This window comes from Trichomycterus rosablanca, chromosome 6 (genome assembly GCF_030014385.1).
Source record: "Trichomycterus rosablanca isolate fTriRos1 chromosome 6, fTriRos1.hap1, whole genome shotgun sequence".
NCBI lineage: Eukaryota > Metazoa > Chordata > Actinopteri > Siluriformes > Trichomycteridae > Trichomycterus > Trichomycterus rosablanca.
In genome coordinates this window covers 42,381,063-42,401,824 of record NC_085993.1, presented here as the reverse complement: position 1 = coordinate 42,401,824, position 20,762 = coordinate 42,381,063, and the positions used below count along the sequence as shown (strand labels likewise).

The window sequence follows — 20,762 nt, the reverse complement described above, 5'->3', positions numbered from 1 at the left end:
TTTCACACTAAGTTTGTCCGGATGAATGAGAAAGGAAAACATTGGTCCATGTGTCTGGAAATCTTGGAATCTCCTGGCAAATTCCAACTCAAGTTCTCTCATGTACATGGAAATGTTGGCTGTTCTGACTGAATTTCGAGTGGAGATCTCTCTCAAGTGTTTGAAATAGCGAAATGTCCCCTTTTCTATATCTTCTGCAAAAACTTTAAGCTTGGATGTGAATGACTTCCATGTCTCAAACAGCCCCATGACTGTTTGTCCAGCTCCCTGCATGCAAACATTGAGTTCATTCAAGTGTGATGTAATACAGTCAAAAACATACGTTTCTCAAGCCATCTGACATCTTCCAGCTCTGGGTAATTCTGGTCCTTGTCAACAAGAAATGCTTTGATTGCATCAATGCAGTTCACAAAACTCTCAAGCACTTTTCCACTACTCAGCCACCGGACACTGGAGTGAAGCGGGATGTCTTTGTATGCACAATCCATTTCATCAAGCAGTGCTTGGAACTGCCTGTGAGTTAAGGCAGAGCGAGCTCGCAGAAAATTCACGATTTTCACAACCGTTGCCATCACTGTGTTAAGATCAGAATTCGACATCTTTGCACACAGATTTTCCTGGTGTATTATGCAGTGAAATTTAAGAACAGGGTGCCCAATTTTGTCTTCAATTATTTTGACGAATCCTTTTTGCTTTCCCACCATTGCGGGGGCGCCATCAGTGGTGATTGCAACGATTTTTTGAATATCAACGGCAATCCTTTCAAAATATTCAACAAAGGTTTTAGCCAAGTCCTCACCTTTTGTGGTGCCGTACATGGGTTTTAAACAGCATAACTCCTCTCGTACTCCAACAGAGTCACAGAATCTGGCCACAACTGCCAAACGAGGCAAATCATTAATATCCACGCTTTCATCAAGCGCAACGCTAAACACAGCGCAGTCCTTCAGTCCGGTCACCTGCTGCTCCCTGATATTACCCGCCATATCTGTGATACGACGCTCAACTGTTCTTGCTGAAACAGGCACGTCTTTAATCCTAGCAATGATAGTGTTTTTGTTCGTCAAACCGTCAAACAAATCACTTGCTGCACAAAAGGCTTCTTTAATGTATTCTCCATCAGTAAATGGCTTTCCACGTTTAGCAATGCACTGAGCTATCTTGTAACTTGCAAGTGTGGCATAACTTTTACCATGGCTTAAATTTTGAAGAACACTCGTCTGTTTATAGTACCTTGAAATTGCTCGTTTGATTGATTCGTTTTTTTCAGCATCATCCCTAAATGAGCTTTGGTGCTTTGTCTCAAAATGACGGCGCACACTTGATGTGCGACTAACGACGCTTTCACAGCATATGGCACATACAGCCCGGTCTTTTTGTTGAATAAATCCATACAAATCTGTCCAGTCTTGTTGAAATGAACGAACATCCACTTTTGCGCGTTTAGCAGCCATATTATACTAAAGTTCGCATTGAAAGCCGACTCACTCCGACACCTTGATTACCTTAAACAAGCATAAATCATTCCACCTTAATTGGCCATAGGAGGAGGTGGCGAATGGAGTTAAGGTGGAGTAATTTATGCTTGTTAAGGTTAATCAAGAGGTAGGGAACGAGGCATAAAGTGTAGGGACGGATCCAACTAATAACTCGCAGCCCTGCACATAAAATACACTTTTTATGTGCAGGGCTGCGAGCGTGCCAGGCAAACGTGTATCGCGTGCCAGCTTTGGCACGCGTGCCTTAGGTTGCCGACCCCTGCGGTAGATGATTGTGTATCAGATAACGGATTTAAAATGCGACCGGGAAAAAATCTGTGTCGCCTGCGTGCGCGTTTATGTGCATGAAGCTTGTCGTTAATGGCAACGCGTCAGCGGAGTAATACCATTGTGGTGTGAAAAGACCGTGCTGTTATCACGAATATCAGCACGTTTAGAACGCTTCTCAACCAATCAGATTGTAAGGTCGGAACTAACTGTTGTATAAATATATAGAGTGTATCACAAAAGTGAGTACACCCCTCACATTTCTGCAAATATTTCATTATATCTTTTCATGGGACAACACTATAGACATGAAACTTGGATATAACTTAGAGTAGTCAGTGTACAGCTTGTATAGCAGTGTAGATTTACTGTCTTCTGAAAATAACTCAACACACAGCCATTAATGTCTAAATAGCTGGCAACATAAGTGAGTACACCCCACAGTAAACATGTCCAAATTGTGCCCAAATGTGTCGTTGTCCCTCCCTGGTGTCATGTGTCAAGGTCCCAGGTGTAAATGGGGAGCAGGGCTGTTAAATTTGGTGTTTTGGGTACAATTCTCTCATACTGGCCACTGGATATTCAACATGGCACCTCATGGCAAAGAACTCTCTGAGGATGTGAGAAATAGAATTGTTGCTCTCCACAAAGATGGCCTGGGCTATAAGAAGATTGCTAACACCCTGAAACTGAGCTACAGCATGGTGGCCAAGGTCATACAGCGGTTTTCCAGGACAGGTTCCACTCGGAACAGGCTTCGCCAGGGTCGACCAAAGAAGTTGAGTCCACGTGTTCGGCGTCATATCCAGAGGTTGGCTTTAAAAAATAGACACGAGTGCTGCCAGCATTGCTGCAGAGGTTGAAGACGTGGGAGGTCAGCCTGTCAGTGCTCAGACCATACGCCGCACACTGCATCAACTCGGTCTGCATGGTCGTCATCCCAGAAGGAAGCTGACGCACAAGAAAGCCCACAAACAGTTTGCTGAAGACAAGCAGTCCAAGAACATGGATTACTGGAATGCCCTGTGGTCTGATGAGACCAAGATAAACTTGTTTGGCTCAGATGGTGTCCAGCATGTGTGGCGGCGCCCTGGGGAGAAGTACCAAGACAACTGTATCTTGCCTACAGTCAAGCATGGTGGTGGTAGCATCATGGTCTTGGGCTGCATGAGTGTTGCTGGCACTGGGGAGCTGCAGTTCATTGAGGGAAACATGAATTCCAACATGTACTGTGACATTCTGAAACAGAGCATGATCCCTTCCCTTCGAAAAATTGCAGTTTTCCAACAGGATAACGACCCCAAACACAACCTCCAAGATGACAACTGCCTTGCTGAGGAAGCTGAAGGTAAAGGTGATGGACTAAACCCAATTGAGCACCTGTGGCGCATCCTCAAGTGGAAGGTGGAGGAGTTCAAGGTGTCTAACATCCACCAGCTCCGTGATGTCATCATGGAGGAGTGGAAGAGGATTCCAGTGGCAACCTGTGCAGCTCTGGTGAATTCCATGCCCAGGAGGGTTAAGGCAGTGCTGGATAATAATTGTGGTCACACAACATATTGACAATTTGGGCACAATTTGGACATGTTCACTGTGGGGTGTACTCACTTATGTTGCCAGCCATTTAGACATTAATGGCTGTGTGTTGAGTTATTTTCAGAAGACAGTAAATCTACACTGCTATACAAGTTGTACACTGACTACTCTAAGTTATATCCAAGTTTTAGTTCTATAGTGTTGTCCCATGAAAAGATATAATAAAATATTTGCAGAAATGTGAAGGGTGTACTCACTTTTGTGATACACTGTATATATGATGGTAAAGACATGGGAAAGATAGTTCAATATAGTTACAGAGCAGACCAACAGAGACTAGCTAGCTACCAGCTAACGGCTAATAAAACAAGTTTATAAAATAAGCAACAAAAATAATAACATGAAATATCAAACAGTAAATCACCAAAATTAAGCCAATGTTACCATACATATGTGAGTTTAAACTCGTAAACCTGCCCTAATAAATAGTCCCCGTTCATGTTCGCAGTTACAGTTAGAACCTGTTTGCTCGGCTGAGCTGCACAATGCAGTTCATCAGGTTAGAAATTAGCAGAGAAATTACTTTACACTCAACAGCAAAAATATGGTTTTGTGATTGGTTCAGAGAGAGCGGCACAAGTTAAAGAAAACAGTCTTTGCTTGCTTTGTGCTTGGGGGTTTAGAAAGAAAATGTAGTGTGGCAATGCCCAACCTAGCCCCCTAGCACTGGCCCTGGTACTTGTAATATATTCATTAGACAGCAGGGTTTTTTGCAAAAGCTTTTGTATACTTAGCAGATCTGTGTTATGTTTTAAATAGGAAGATTAGAAAGCATTAGGTCTAAAATCTGATCAAGCATTCTCTATTTCTACAGGAGAAGGATTCTGGGTTTGTCTGGTGGGATTGAAGAGATTGGTAATATAAGGTGGGAGCTGGCACTGTGTCTTCTTCTGGCCTGGACTGTCTGCTATTTCTGTATCTGGAAAGGAGTAAAAACTACAGGCAAGGTGGGTACACCAGTGCAGTCAGGTAATAAAGGATAAAGTGATGCGAGTTCCTGATGCTTAGTCTAAATGCTGACTCTTTTTCTCAGGTGGTTTATTTCACTGCTACCTTTCCTTACATTATGCTGGTGGTGCTGCTGGTGCGTGGACTCACGCTGCCTGGAGCAATGATTGGTATCACATTCTACCTCTACCCTGATCCTTCTCGTCTCACAGACCCGCAGGTACTAAATCAAAAAGTAATGTGTTTCTTAGTTGACCCCCTGATTAATCATTCTACCCCAACCCTGGTCAATTGTTTATTCTGGACTGAATGAGAACATGATATATTGCTTTTAAAACCAATGCACTTGAGAAATCTATTACAATATACTCAATTCTTTCAGGTGTGGATGGATGCAGGTAGCCAGGTATTTTACTCCTATGGAGTTTGCACAGGGACTCTGACAGCTTTAGGGAGCTACAATAAATACAACAACAACTGTTACAGGTAAATTTAAAAAGTGTATTGGTTTCTGTTGTTTGCAATGAACTCTGTTTTGCTTTTCAAGTAGTACTTACTTTTATTTGTGCTTTTTATGTGTTCTTTCAGAGACACTGTGTACTTGTGCCTGCTAAACAGTATGACCAGCTTTGTGGCTGGATTTGCCATATTTTCCGTGCTGGGCTTCATGGCAAATGAACAAGGAATGGACATTTCTATGGTGGCAGAGTCAGGTATAATGTGTATTAGTGCACATCTAATAGTTCTGAAACATTCCTGTAAGGGGAACCAGTTTAAAAACAAAGCCAATGGGAAACATGATGACATGATAAAGTTTAAGTGTAGAAATGTATCTCACGATAGCTTACTATACTATGTTTAGTAGTAAAAGTGGTGGTTGTAGTGGTACTAGTAATTATCTATACAGATCTATGCAAAGTCCTCTTCTCTTTACCTAATATTCTTCACCAGTGCAGCTGTGTTTGTAATTGTAATTTAATCACCTCTAAGTCAAGCTACTTTCAATGAGTTCAAGTGCTTGACTGGCTTGCCTGCAGTCCAGATATGTTTCCTTTAAAAATGTATGGCAAATCATAAATGTCGACTAATGACTGGTTGGTCAGTCAGACATTGGAAATCTTTTCTTTTTACTTTTTTTAGTTAAATACACTGATCAGCCTTAACAATAAAACCACCTCCTTGTTTCTACACCCACTGTCCATTTTATCAGCTGCACTTACCATATAGAAGCACTTTGTAGTTCTACAATTACTGACTCTAGTCCATCTATTTTTCTACATACATTTTTAGCCTGCTTTCACTCTGTTCTTCAATGGTCAGGACCCCCACAGGACCCCCACAGAGCAGGTATTATTTAGGTGGTGGATCATTCTCAGCACTGCAGTGACTCTAACATGGTGGTGGTGTGTTAGTGTGTGTTGTGCTGGTATGAGTGGATCAGACACAGCAGCGCTGCTGGAGTTTTTAAATACCGTGTCCACTCACTGTCCACTCTATTGGACACTCCTACCTAGTTGGTCCACCTTGTAGATGTAAAGTCAGAGACGATCGCTCATCCATTGCTGCTGTTTGAGTTGGTCATCTTCTAGACCTTTCATCAGTGGTCACAGGACGCTACCCACAGGGCGCTGTGGCTGGATATTTTTGGTTGGTGGACTATTCTCAGTCCAGCAGTGACAGTGAGATGTTTAAAAACTCCATCAGCATTGCTGTGTCTTATCCACTCATAGCAGCACAACACACACTAACACACCACCACCATGTCAGTGTCACTGAAGTGCTGAGAATGATCCACCACCTAAATAATACCTGCTCTGTAGTGGTTCTGACCATTAAAGAACAACATGAAAGGGGGCTAACAAAGCATGCAGACAAACAGATGGACTACAGTCAGTAATTGTAGAACTACAAAGTGCTTCTATGTGGTAAGTGGAGCTGAAAAAATAGACAGTGAGTGTAAAAACAAGGAGGTGGTTTTAATGAATGAACAGTTTACAGGTTTTTACAAAACATGGGGGTTTACATCTAATTTTTTCTATAGAATTGATAATATTCACATTTTAGCACATGGTATGCCTAAAACACTTGAACTTAATACATGAAAAGTATGTAAATAAAAAGTAAGAAAGAGAGAAAATGTTAATAACAAGTGCACACATACATTTACATATACATGCAAACACAGAATTATACAAATACACCATACTTTGTGTACATATACAGTACATACCTCCATCTACACATACATTTAAACATATTGGCTGAAAGTTTCAGTTTTTGATATTTATGCAGATTAATCCCTCAATGTAATATGAAAGTGTAAAAAAACAAACACTGAAGCACATTAAAGCAACCACTTTTCACAGATATAACAAGTGAACGCCCTGTTATATTTACATACATACAGGTAAAACAGTGTATTCTACTTACAATAGAAAGCAAATATCTTAAGAAGCAGTGGTTCTTCCAGTTTAGGTGGTTTGGGCATCTTACAAGAATTCCCCTTCGGTCGGTTCTCATTGGAGCTGTTCCAGGCACGTCTCTCTGGGCAGAGCCTCGGGGGCAGACCCAGAATGTGCCGGAGGGATTTTACCTCACAGTTGGCTTGGAAACAAGAAAGTGACATACCTACCTGTCGAACCTGCAGCTCAAACTCTTCAGCTCAAATTCACATCTGTAGACCTTAGATGATGTTGCGGTGACAGTTTTCATGAGTAGACCCCAAATGTGAACCCATGCTGGACGCGGGCATCATCCGTTGGTCAAATGGCAGCTCTACTCTTTTACAGTAGCTGCTGGTTTTTACTGAATTCACCACCTATTTATTCTTTTGTGAGAACTCGAGTTGTGACAATCAGTTCACATCTTTTCCCCATTCCTTTTCTCTTAACTCTCCCTGCTTCTGGCTGTAGATACTTTTTTATTTTGATAGTTTTTACTTTGGCCATTTTAAATTCTGTTCTTCATCTCCTTTTTTCATTTTGTGGTTCTTTAACTGCAGTATTGTTCAATTCCTAAAATATCTCGGGTGCTGCAGGGCTCTGTCTGTAGGCGTGACCCACCCTGTTACATAATCCTCTTTATCTCTGTCGGTTTAGCACTTACAACTGCAAAATTGAAGTATTCTAAACTTTTGACTGGTAATGTACAAATACATGTAGGCTACATACACTGATCAGCCATAACATTAAAACCACCTCCTACACTAATTGTCCATTTTAGCAGAAGCACTTTGTAGTTCTACAATCACTGACTGTCGTCCATCTGTTTCTCTGCATGCTTTGTTAGCCCCCTTTCATGCTGTTCTTCAATGGTCAGGACTCTCCCAGGACTACTAGAGAGCAGGTATTATCTGGGTGGTGGATCATTCTCAGCACTGCAGTGACACTAACATGGTGGTGGTGTGTTTGTGTGTTGTGCTGGTATGAGTGTATAAGACACAGCAATGCTGATGGAGTTTTTAAACACCTCACTGTCACTGCTGGATTGAGAATAGTCCACTAACCAAAAATATCCAGCCAACAGCGCCCCATGGGCAGCGTCCTGTGACCACTGATGAAGGTCTCAAAGATGACCAACTCAAACAGCAGCAATGGATGAGCGATCGTCTCTTTACATCTACAAGGCGAACCAACTAGGTAGGAGTGTCTAATAGAGTGGACAGTGAGTTGACATGGTATTTAAAAACTCCAGCAGCACTGCTGTGTCTGATCCACTCATACCAGCACATCACACACTAACACACACACCACCACCATGTCAGTGTCACTGCAGTGCTGAGAATCATCCACCACCTAAATAATACCTACTGTGTAGTGGTCCTGTGTGGGTCCTGACCATTGAATAACAGGGTGAAAACAGGCTAAAAAGGTATGTAAAGAAATAGATGGATTACAGTCAGTAATTGTAGAACTACAAAGTGCTTCTCTATGGTAAGTGGAGCTAATAAAATGGACAGTGAGTGTCGAAACAAGGAGGTGGTTTTAATGTTATGGCTGTTGTACTTAATTTAATATACTGTATATATAACTATTCATACACACATTCTATGTATATTTATAAGTCTTTGTTCTTGTAGGTCCTGGTCTGGCATTCATTGCGTACCCTCGTGCAGTTGCTTTAATGCCTGTACCTCAGTTATGGGCTGTTTTCTTTTTCATTATGATTCTTTTCTTGGGACTGGATAGTGAGGTAAGCATATTCTATATTCACATTTCCTTAATTATGTTTGATTAGTCTAATCAATAAGCAGAACATCATTTTAGCTGTTATTATACACCGATCAGGCATTGTGTCGGTCCCCCTTTTGCTGCCAAAACAGCCCTGACATCGAGGCATAAAGTCTGACACCTTTCTATCAGAACCAGCATTAACTTCTTTAGCTATCTCAGCTATAGTAGCTTGTCTGTTGGATGGGACCACACATGCCAGCCTTCGCTCTCCATGTGCATCAATGAGCCTTGGCCTGTCTTATCCACTCATATGGCCTCTCATATGGCCTTTTTTTTTCACTCATGACCCTGTCGCTAGTTTACCACTGTTCCATCCTTGGACCACTTTTGATAGATACTGACTACTGCAGACCAGGAACACCCCACAAGAGCTGCAGTTTTGGAGATGCTCTGACCCAGTCGTCTAGCCATCACAATTTGGCCCTTGTCAAACTCGCTCAAATCCTTACGCATTTTTCATGCTTCTAACACATCAACTTTGAGGAAAAATTTTTCACTTGCTGCCTAATATATCCCACCCACTAACAGGTCCCGTGATGAAGAGATAATCAGTGTTATTTACTTCACCTGTCAGTGATCATAATGTTATGCCTGATGGGTGTATAGAAATTAGACATTTGTTTGAATAACACATCAATAAGCTTTTTTACAAAATCACCAAGATTATGCAACACAGACCTTCTGATGTAATTGTATATACAGAAAAACTTGTTTGTGTGCAGTTTGTATATCATGAAGCCCTGATGACAGCAATTTCAGACATGTACCCGTCATTATTCCGAGTTGGAAACCGGCGGAAAATCTTACTCCTGGTCATATGTGCCTGTAGCTGCCTTGTGGGCTTGCTGATGGTAACAGAGGTAAGAATTATCCAGTGAAGATCATGTAAATGAGGTACAGTGCAGATTTGTGACATTTAAATGTTTCAGATCTTCCAGCTGATGGTAATATATGATAAAGATAACATGAGTAAACACAAAACGCCGCTGTTAAATGATCATTCTATTTTACTCACCACCCATATGAAAAAATATTTGCTTCACATAAACATAATAGCGGGTTGTACCACACTTGGCAAAAACAACTGTGATCGATCGTTTAATTACGTCACTGTGGAGGAATTGTTTTAATTCAGCTTCTAGCATGAACTCCCTGTCTGAGGTCTTGCCACGCATCTAAATGGAATTCAAGTCAGGACTTGACTCAGCCACTCCAAACACTTATTTTTGTTCTATTCGAGCTGTTCAGAGCTGGACTTATGTGGGTGCTTTGGATCATTGTGGTGCTGCATAAACCAACTTCACATGAGATTTGGGTCACAAACTGAAAGATGGACATTCTCCTTTAGGGTTCTCTGATAAAGAGCAGAACTTATGGTTCTGTCAAGTGACAAATCATCTAGGTCTTGTGACAGCAAATGGGACCCAGACCATCACACTACCACCCCTGTGTTTAACTGTTCTTATGTGGAATGCGGTGTTAGCCTTAACGGAACCCATGTCTTCCAAAAAAATCTCACATTTGACTCATCATTTCACAAAATAGTATCCCAAAAGTCTTAGGGGTCATCTAGATGTCTTTTATAACACATTTCAATGACTTTGTTTCACATCTGTATTTGAATCACGTTGAAGTGGCATCATGTGCTGCTTTGAGACATTCTAGTCTGCTTCACATTGCCAAACAGGTTCTGATGATTAAACAAAAGTAAGATCAGATACAGTTGTAAACTGGTTGATTTTTTAGCTTTTACATAGAGTCAGGTAGGGCTGAACAGCATTTTTCATAAATAAATGAAATCATCATATGGGCCATCTTTGTCTAATATTAAGTCTCATGACTTGATATTAGTGTGACACATGCAAAAAATAAGTAGGGGATTCTTTTGTATTTTACTTTAAACAAGTAAGCAACTTAAAGAATACATTAAAACATGGATGGATTTTAAAATGAAAAATAAATGTTAAAATGTGTGTTTTTTTCTCTTGCCTAATTTTTTTTTCTTCTTACTGAAGGGCGGGCTGTATGTCTTCCAGTTGTTTGACTATTATGCATGCAGTGGAATGACTCTCTTGGCTTTCGCAATTCTTCAGTCCATCTGTGTTGGATGGGTTTATGGTACATGCTTTTGTTATTACTTTATTACACCAAACTTATGTTAAATTTTTTCATTTTCTTTTTTAATAACCCAATACAATATTCATCTATATAAACACGATCAACCATAACGTTGAAACCACCTCCTTGTTTCTACACTCACTGTCCATTTTATCAGCTCCACTTACCATATAGAAGCACTTTGTAGTTCTACAATGACTGACTGTAGTCCATCTGTTTATCTGCATGCTTTGTTAGCCCCCTTTCATGCTGTTCTTCAATGGTCAGGACTCTCCAGTACCACTACAGAGCAGGTATTATTTGGGTGGTGGATCATTCTCAGCACTGCATTGACACTGACATGGTGGTGGTGTGTTAGTGTGTGTTGTGCTGGTATGAGCGGATAAGACACAGCAATGCTGCTGGAGTTTTTAAACACCTCACTGTTGGCAGCCTCCTGTGACCACTGATGAAGGTCTAGAAGATGACCAACTCAAACAGCAGCAACAGATGAGCGATCGTCTCTTGACAGTTAGTAATTGTAGAACTACAAAGTGCTGCTATATGGTAAGTGGAGCTGATAAAATGGACAGTGAGTGTAGAAACAAGGAGGTGGTTTTAATGTTATGGCTGATTGGTGTATATATACAGTAAATATGTTAGTTCTGTGTTAACATTTAATGTAATTTAATGAAAATACTTAAAGTAATAAAAAATACAGCCGTAATCACTGCATACTGTAAATCCATTACATAAGTGCAAATATTTACCTGTTTAAACACCCAGTCTTGCTGTATGTCAAACTTTATGATCTAAAGTACATTATAGACCTGGCTTGAGATTTAGAGTAAAAATAAGTTTGGAGTGAAAATTCCAAAATAATATCACTGACATTCAAATTACTCAAGGTAATTTAGTAATTTACAAAACGGTAAAACTGCAAAACTGTTTTTACTGGAGATCATGCAAACTAGTTCACTAGCAGTGAGTCTGCTAACATGGCAATTATAAACAAAAGGCTTCATTTCAAACGGCGGAGTATACATAGTATAAATATAAGGTTAACCTTCGATATCAATATATTCTAAATTCATTGTTCATATTGTCTTGGGAATTAACAAAATGTTAATGATGAAATAGTTTGGACATGGTTATAAACAGATATGGTTTATAATAACCTGTTTAGATGTGATTATACAGTATGTAGCTTTTTGAAAGAAATTTCTGTCTTTTTAGGTGCAGACCGTCTGTACGACAACATTGAGGACATGATTGGTTATCGTCCCTGTGCTCACATGAAGTTGTGCTGGAAATATGTGACTCCTGTTGTTTGCATAGTGAGTTATATGCGAAAAGGTTCTATAACAAAAATAACTTGCTACAATAGGTCAGAAGACCTGATTTGAACATTTAAGTAGTAGTGTGTGTTTTACTATGTACTGATTTGATGTGTACTTCTTGAGTAGTTCACAAGTCTGTTTGTGACACATGTCACCAGCATCTGCCTTTCTGCAAAAGACAGATAGGCTCTCCAACTACTGTGGTACTTACCTGGATCAACTCATTTCTTTTTTTTTCTTTTCTTTTTTTGTACAGGGTACATTTGTTTTCTCCTTGATTAAATACACTCCTCTGAAGCTGAATAACTATGAGTACCCCTGGTGGGGCTATGCTATTGGAGGCTTCCTTACACTGTCCTCCACTATGTTGGTTCCTTTTTGGATGGTGTATGCAGTTTGGACCACACCTGGGTCACTACGTGAGGTAAATAATCATGTACAAAACCGTAATTTAAACATACATGCAGTTAAAGTCAGATGTTTACATACACAGGGACAAGGACATATCGAGGCTTAAGATTTCAATGATTTCTGCACCTGTCACTAAATTATTAGTAATTTATTAACAAAAACGGAAATTATTAACAAAAAACTGTATGGGGTCAAAAATATAAATACAGAACATGTTCCTAATTAATTTCTTCAATATACAGGGCTAGTATGCCTGCACCCATTAAAAAGTACAGTGGTCTTTTGTCTACACCAGGAAGAAAACCCTAACTGTTACCTCACACTGAGAGGAAATGTGTCTGAATAATAAGATGTAATCCAAGAACCACCTAAAAAAGAGGTCTAGCATGAATTTAGCAGCTTTCTGGAACTTAGGTCACACTGTCTACAATTACACTAGTTTAATTGTAATATTTATGCCACTCAAGTGGCTCAGCGGTAAAATATGCTAGCACACCAGAGCTGGGATTTTAAATACATCGTATCGAATCTCAGCTCTGCCATCCAGCTGGGCTGGGCGGCTATATGAACAATCTTTGGCTGTTGTGCATACAGGGTTAGGGAGCCGGATAGGGACCTCATAACTGATGCAATTATGACCTCTGCTAGCTGGTTGATGGCGTCTTATTCCAGAGTAGAGGAATAATGCTGATCAGGGTGTGGCTGTCCGTACACAGGGCTGAATTGCATATGAACTTGGCTGGTGCAGGTGAAAAAATGCAGTCGGCTACTGCTCATGTATCAGAGGGGACATGTGTCAGTTCACTCTCCTCAATCATGGGCGGGGGTCAGCACCAGTAGAGAGCAAGCATAACACAATTGGGTAAAAATTGTACACGCTAAAAAATCGGGAGAAAAAGGGAGAAAATGCTTTAAAAAATTTTTTATATTTACTGCGAACAGAAAAGAAGCCCCAGTTTTAGCAACTGAAGCTTGAATATGATATGATTTTGTTACAGATACATCAATTACTAAATATGCAACTGTGTAAAATCTGTAAATAAAGCTATTTATTTTATTTTATTGTTATTAATTGTCTTAATGTTGACTAAATTGCTCAAAAACCTTTTAGAAGGACTTTTCCAAATCCAATTTTAGGAATGTTATTGGTACCCTTTGCATTAATGCTCAATTTTTTTTTCTGACATAGAGAATGAAAACCCTGTGCACCCCTGCTCAAGACCTACCGAAGCTAAGATCAGCAACCAAGGTCCTCGCCTCCTGCACATTTGAGTCTTTTACAGATCTGCAGACACTGCGCAGCAATCAACAGGATTCTTTCGTTGCAGTATGACCTCTTTGCACACAGCCAAGTTTGAATAGAACAGAGAAGAAAATGTCATTGGTGACAGCTATATGTTATTCATCAATACCCTATATGTAAGTTTAATGAATAAGTACTAATTGGTAGGGCATTTAAGGATAATTTGTGGTGCACGGATTTGTGTTGTAGATTTGTTAAGATTTTTTGACTCATTGTATTTTCATGTAAATAATGAACTTATAGTAGGAACGATTTTTTGCAGATTTATGTGTTTATTCTTAATAGATTGAATACATAATGTGTGTAAAATTGAAATTACTATATATAATAAGACTACCATATCAACACTAAATAACCATATGCAAAGTCCACGTAACACTGGTTTACCAAGGGAAGGGGTTAGGTATGTTCAACAGGGTTTCCAGTTTGCATATTCATAAAATCTGGTAAAAGGGTATGCATGCTTCTGTGCCTTTAGCTGTTGTCTAATGCCTTGTATGTGGAGCTGCATAAAGCAATACATAAAGCAATATTTAATATAAAAGAGTATAAAACAGTATAATGACATTTTTTTTTTAGGTTGAAGGACTTTTTAGCTGATTTAGAAAACCATTTTACTTGGTGCCACAAAGAACCATTTTAGGTTTCACAAAGAACTCTCTAAACTTCAAACTCTTGCTTACAATTACACAGTTGAAAGTACTTTTAACTATTGCTAGTAACCATTTGTAGATGAAAACAACATTGTTCGCAATTCCAAAACTAAAATGTTTACATTAAGTTAAAAGTTACATTTTTAGTTTAATAAAAAAAAAATATTGACCAAAATGTAACCAAACTAGCTGGCATGGAAGAGTAGATTACTTGCATATGTTGCCAGGATCTATAATGTGCCACTGTGGGCTGGACCAAGGAAAACTTGCTCCATTAAATTTGGTCATTGGCAAATAGTTGATTCTTACTGAACAGCTCAGGAATGAACTAAATCATCAGTTGAGGCTTTCTTGACCAATATCAGTTCCCAGTCATACAAATGCTCTTTTGACTGAATGGGCACTAATTCCCACTGAAGCCTTTTCAGAAGAGTGGCTCTTGTTATGGCTAAAATATCACATAGAGGTCAGTCTATTTTAATACCATTTGTCTTTGAAATTGAATGTCAAACCACCTTGAGGTCCAGTGTCCAAATACTTTTGACCATTTAGACATCTGTCTATGTCTGCGCTGTCTACAGTCAGTCCACATCGGGCCCAGTGAATGACTGACCTCCTGAATGTTTGCAGGCCCAAATGTGAATTTGTATGGAATTTTTACAAGCCCTTACTGCCCAGAGTTATGTCATACTGAGCCAATAAGAACATGTTAAGCTATTTTGGTATCTACTTTGCATCACATGAATGGCTGGTTCATGGTATTTATACACTGCTAGCTCTGAGTAAACATTACATTGAAATTTAACTTCAGTGTGATTTTAAAATAAAATGAATCGGTGTAACATTTAAACCTTTACATTTAGAGCACCAGTATAAACTTTACACATGATAAAGAGCTTCTAAAACTACTTATAAATAATCACTCAGGGACATTTGTTTTTAAGAGTGCAGTAACTGCTGTTTGGTTTGTATGGTCTGTTTCCTTTGATTAAATAGGATTGCTAGTTGATAAGCTAACTAGCTGATGTGCAATTACTTAACAGGGCTGTCCTGTATGAATGGAGTAATTAGATGTATAAGAGCCAAAACTAATGTAAAAAGAAAAGCAAAATTTGATTTATTGGAACAGCCTTGGTCTTTTTACATCTTTTCAATGAAAAGTGTGCTGTTTCCTTGATAAAGGAATTAGCTTTTGTTATAAGTTCCTGATTAATACAGTTCAATACGTTCTGTCAGGAGAAATAGTTCCACCTGCTGGACAAAATACATTGCTGACAGTATCCAATTATTTTTATATGTAAATTCACGTCAGAAAGTTGTGCAATATGCAATATTCATACAGTAAATGTCAGATGAATATGTATATGTTTATATGTTTTAGAATAAACATTGTATTGTTGAAGTTATAATGGTGTTTGTGAAATACTTTTCCTTCTCTTGGTGTTATATACACTGATCAGCCATAACATTAAAACCGCCTTCTTGTTTCTACACTCACTGTCCATTTTATCAGCTCCACTTACCATAAAGAACCACATAGAATTACTGTCCATATCTTTATCTACATATCTTTTTAGCCTGTTTTCACCCTGTTCTTCAATGGTCAGGACCCCCACAGGACCTCCACAGAGCAGGTATTATTTAGGTGGTGAATGATTCTCAGCACTGCAGCGACAATGACATGGTGGTGGTGTGTTAGTGTGTGTTGTGCTGGTATGAGTGGATCAGACACAGCAGCGCTTAATATCGTGTCCACTCACTGTCCACTCTATTAGACACTCCTACCTAGTTGGTCCACCTTGTAGATGTAAAGTCAGAGACGATCGCTCATCTATTGCTGCTGTTTGAGTTGGTCATCTTCTAGACCCTCATCAGTGGTCACAGGACGCTGCCCACGGGGCGCTGTTGGCTGGAGGTTTTTGGTTGGTGGACTATTCTCAGTCCAGCAGTGACAGTGAGCTGCTTAAAAACTCCATCAGCGCTGCTGTGTCTTATCTACTCATACCAGCACAACACACACCAAAACACCACCACCATGTCAGTGTCACTGCAGTGCTGAGAATGATCCACCACCCAAATAATACCTGCTCTGTGGTGGTCCTGGGAGAGTCCTGACCATTGAAGAACAGCATGAAAGGGGGCTAACAAAGCATGCAGAGAAACAAATGGACTACAGTCCATAATTGTAGAACTACAAAGTGCTTCTATATGGTAAGTGGAGCTGATAAAATGGACAATGTGTGTAGAAACAAGGAGGTGGTTTTAATGTTATGGCTGATCGATGTATATTTATGTGTATAAATTACTGTACAGATGTATGTATTTGGTTATCCTTGCTAAAAAAAAACCTGGGTACACAAACTGTTTTAGTGCAGAAGGAGTCTTAGATGTTCAGGCTCTTCAGGCTAGCCTTGTTTAATATTTGAGTCTCTTGGAATGCTGGTCAGGTTGGTTGATCCCACAGCAGATGAAAGACCAGCTATTTTTTTTAGCTAGTCCACCTCATGCAAATTTTTTTGGGAAATGCAAGAAAACTGAACCTCATCACTTAGACTGTACATTATCATATCATATTACATGATCACATGTGAAGAAACTCCTTTTCCCAGGAAGACCAGCTTTGTGTTCTGCCCTCACACATGATGCACATGTAAAAATAATTGAAACATGTTAAAAAGTGTAAAAACTTCACTTACACAGAGTTTACATGCAAATAATCACAATTTACATGAACTTTTTTAGTGAACATGCAAGAGAACATGCAAAACACATAACATTAGAGATGATCAAACCAACTCGATCAGCTGCATGTGACCAGAGTAAAGAGATTATTAAAAATATGTGAATATACAGATAATAATAATAATAGTAGTGCAACAACTTTTTAAGTGAACATACTTTTCTTTATTTATCACTAACCTCTGAATATTATTTCCAAATGATTGATCTGTTTTTGTTATAGGTGGACAATGATACACATATAATGTATTATCAGATCTGAACACTCCATCGTTTAGTGTTTTAATGTGTACAGCTCCAAGCTAAAACCTGTCAAAGGTCCAGAAGAGACAGATGGATAAACAGACTGAAGAGTGGAAGAAGGAAAGGGAGGGTCACCCTAACGCCCCATTACATCTTGTACCAGCACACAACTAACACCATGGTGTCGTATTATCCATTCAGCTTGGCCTGAGATTAACTTTTCTGCTCAGTTCTCTATAGCTGAATTGAATAATACCCTTGCTGCACTGAGAGCACTCATAGAGTCAGTAATATCTCCTGCAGTCTTACACAATGATTTTTTTTATATAAATAAGCATAGCATTGGCTTAAAAGACTATGAACGGCAAAGTTATTTGATCCAAAAAAGAATAAATTTAGCAGACGCTTTTATCCAAAACAACTTATAGTACTGTGACAGTATATTGTCTAAGCAATTGAGGGTTAAGGGCCTTGCTCAAGGGCAACCTGTCAGAGTTGGGGCTCGAACCAGCAACCTTTCGATTACTAGCCCAGTTCCTTAACCACTAGGCTACAACTGCCCACACATAATGAATTGATTTATATATATATATGAATAATGAGCATCAAAAACCTGCTGATAACAGACTGGAACAACAATGCTAGTATTTAGGAACCCAACAATTATTCAGCCATTACTCTCCCCCCCACTCTCTCTCTCTTTCTCTCTCATATAAATGAACTCTAATAACAGCTGAAGACAGTTTTTAAGCTGTAACCATTTATTTCCTGCTATACGCTCAATAGTACCAGCTAAAGACTTATACAAAGCTACAATTTCAGAGGATGGGCACCTGCAGGCAGTTAGCTTCACTGCAGTAGGTCAGAGAAAATGGAGAACAAAGCCTGTATCCATGAAGACAGGCCAGCATTCTGACAGACCTTGAGATCTTAATTGCCCCCTAACACCCGTTCATTATCGAGGCTTCATGAGAAAAACGAACATCTTTACCAGCCCTTTGTGCTGAGAAAGTCTTGTTTATTTACAAGTGAAGCTGTAGTGAAGAGGCACATCATAAAATGCTCGAAGAGAAGAGCAAAGCAAAAGCATATCTTACCTAAAACTGCAGTGTGAGTCTGGGCTATTGGGTCATATTTGTCTTTGTATTTTGTACTCAGATGTTATGAGTCTTCAAGTAATAATGCTTAAACTAAAAAACCAAGCTAAACATGGGCTTATCTGACCACAACTTACATTACTTTGGTCCCTTCATCAAACTGATATAAGCTCAAGCTCAGAGAATAGATACACCGATCTGCCATAATATTAAAACCACCTCCTTGTTTCTACACACACTGTCCATTTTATCAGCTCCACTTAGAAGCACTTTGTAGTTCTACAATTACTGACTTTAGTCCATCTATTTCTTTACATATTTTTTTAGCCTGTTCTTCAATGATCAGGACCACCACAGAGCAGGTATTATTTAGGTGGTGGATCATTCTCAGCACTGCAGTGACAATGACATGGTGGTGGTGTGTTAGTGTGTGTTGTGCTGGTATGAGTGGATCAGACACAGCAGCGCTACCTAGTTGGTCCACCTTGTGGATGTAAAGTCAGAGACAATCGCTCATCTATTGCTGCTGTTTGAGTTGGTCATCTTCTAGACTTTCATCAGTGGTATCAGTGTCTTATCTACTCATACCAGCACAACACACACTAACACACCACCACCATGTCAGTGTCACTGCAGGGCTGAGAATGACCCACCACCTAAATAATACCTACTCTGTGGTGGTCCTGTGGGGGTCCTGACCATTGAAGAACAGGGTGAAAGCAGGCTAAAACAGTATGTAGGAAAATAGATGGACTACAGTCAATAATTGTAGAACTACAAAGTACCTCTATATGGTAAGTGGAGCTGATAACATGGACAGTGAGTGTAGAAACAAGGAGGTGGTCATAATGTTATGCCTAATTGGTGTATATGGCTTTCTTGTTGCATAAAGAGTTTTAGGTTTCATTCCATAATGAAGATGTGGATTGTGTTAAGTGACTACGGTTTTCTAAAGTACTCCCAAACCATTGTGGCTATATTTATCACAGTAGCATGACAGTTTCTCATGCAATGCTGTTTGAAGGCTTGAAAGTCATGCACAATTAAAAGTGGTTTCTTGTCTTGCAGATTACAGATTCCGTAAATCTTTTCACAGTATCAAGAACAGTAGTGATGAAATAAAGTATTTCCAATCTTGTCTTAGGAATTGCTCTTTTTGAACTGACTTACAATTCTCTCATGAATGTTTGCTTGCAAATAATGAGCCTGTAGTGGATCCTCCTTTTATAGCCAATTATAATTCCCTCATCTGTGACCAATTCACCTCCTCATGCAGGTTTTAAAACACTGTACCTTCAATATCTATCAAACTTTTACTCTTATTTTGCTCGTGTCCCAACTTTTTTGGAGTGTGTTTGCAGGCATCGTAAGGGAACTCAAAACTAGTTTTTATTTACATAATACAATAAGAGTTTTTAGCCAGGACATTATCATTTCATTGTAATTTTGTCAGTTACATAAAGGTTTGATTTTTTTTTAATCACACATTCCTGTCACACGTTGTGTCTTTCTATTGTTATTAACTGAATTAAGGATTTGCACATTCTGTTTTTTATATTTAAATTTTTCGTACTGTTCCATCTTTTTTTGGAATTGCTTTGTTCTATTACTATAAACGTTACAAACAAATTCTTTTTTCACTGCATTTTCTCCCTTTTTCTCCGCGTCCAATTTTTACCCAATTGCGTCATGCTTCCTCTCTACTGGTGCTGACCCCTGCCCCGATTGAGGGCGAACTGACACACGCCCCCTCCGACACGTGTGCAGTAGACGACTGCATCTTTTCACCGGCACAAGGCGAGTTTATATGCGGATCAGCTTTGTGCACGGAGAGCCACACCCTGATTATCATTATTCCTCTCTCTGTGCAGACGCCATTAATCAGCCAGCAGAGGTCATAATTGCATCAGTTATGCGGTCCCTATGTGGCTCCCTTCCCTGGATGAACAACAGCCAAACGTTGTTCATATAGCCGCCCAGCCCAGCTGGATGGCAGAGCTGAGATTCGATATGATGTATTCGAAATCCCAGCTCTGGTGTGCTAGCGTAGTTTACCGCTGCACCACCTGAGCAGCTTGTTACAGACTAATTCCACTTGGAACCAACCTGCAATGGTTTTCATGTGTTTTCCCCAACAATTATCTTTGCAAGATTGTGGAATTTCTTTGGATGCAATGTTTCTGTACTAGTCCACTGGTCAGTTAGTGGATTGGCTTTTCTAAATCAACTGGCACCCTATGCAGAGTGTAATTACACCCATGATACTAAACAAACTTCAAAGATTAAATATGAGGTTTACATTTAAACTATACTTGCTTTTGGTGAGAGAAAGCTTAA

The 20,762-nt window shown here is 39.5% G+C and overlaps 1 protein-coding gene across 1 annotated transcript in view; it reads left to right on the top strand.

Moving 5' to 3' along the window:
• LOC134317150 (sodium- and chloride-dependent GABA transporter 2-like) overlaps positions 1-15,755 on the top strand; it is a 36,940-nt gene extending 21,185 nt beyond the window's left edge. The window contains exons 6-15 of the mRNA XM_062997883.1: positions 4,177-4,309; positions 4,396-4,530; positions 4,693-4,796; positions 4,899-5,023; positions 8,389-8,501; positions 9,265-9,402; positions 10,558-10,660; positions 11,876-11,976; positions 12,236-12,403; positions 13,580-15,755. Of these exons, the coding sequence (XP_062853953.1) occupies positions 4,177-4,309; positions 4,396-4,530; positions 4,693-4,796; positions 4,899-5,023; positions 8,389-8,501; positions 9,265-9,402; positions 10,558-10,660; positions 11,876-11,976; positions 12,236-12,403; positions 13,580-13,723 (1,264 nt within the window). The 3' untranslated portion in view covers positions 13,724-15,755. The remainder of the gene's footprint in view (positions 1-4,176; positions 4,310-4,395; positions 4,531-4,692; positions 4,797-4,898; positions 5,024-8,388; positions 8,502-9,264; positions 9,403-10,557; positions 10,661-11,875; positions 11,977-12,235; positions 12,404-13,579) is intronic.
• The last annotated feature ends 5,007 nt before the right edge of the window (positions 15,756-20,762 follow it).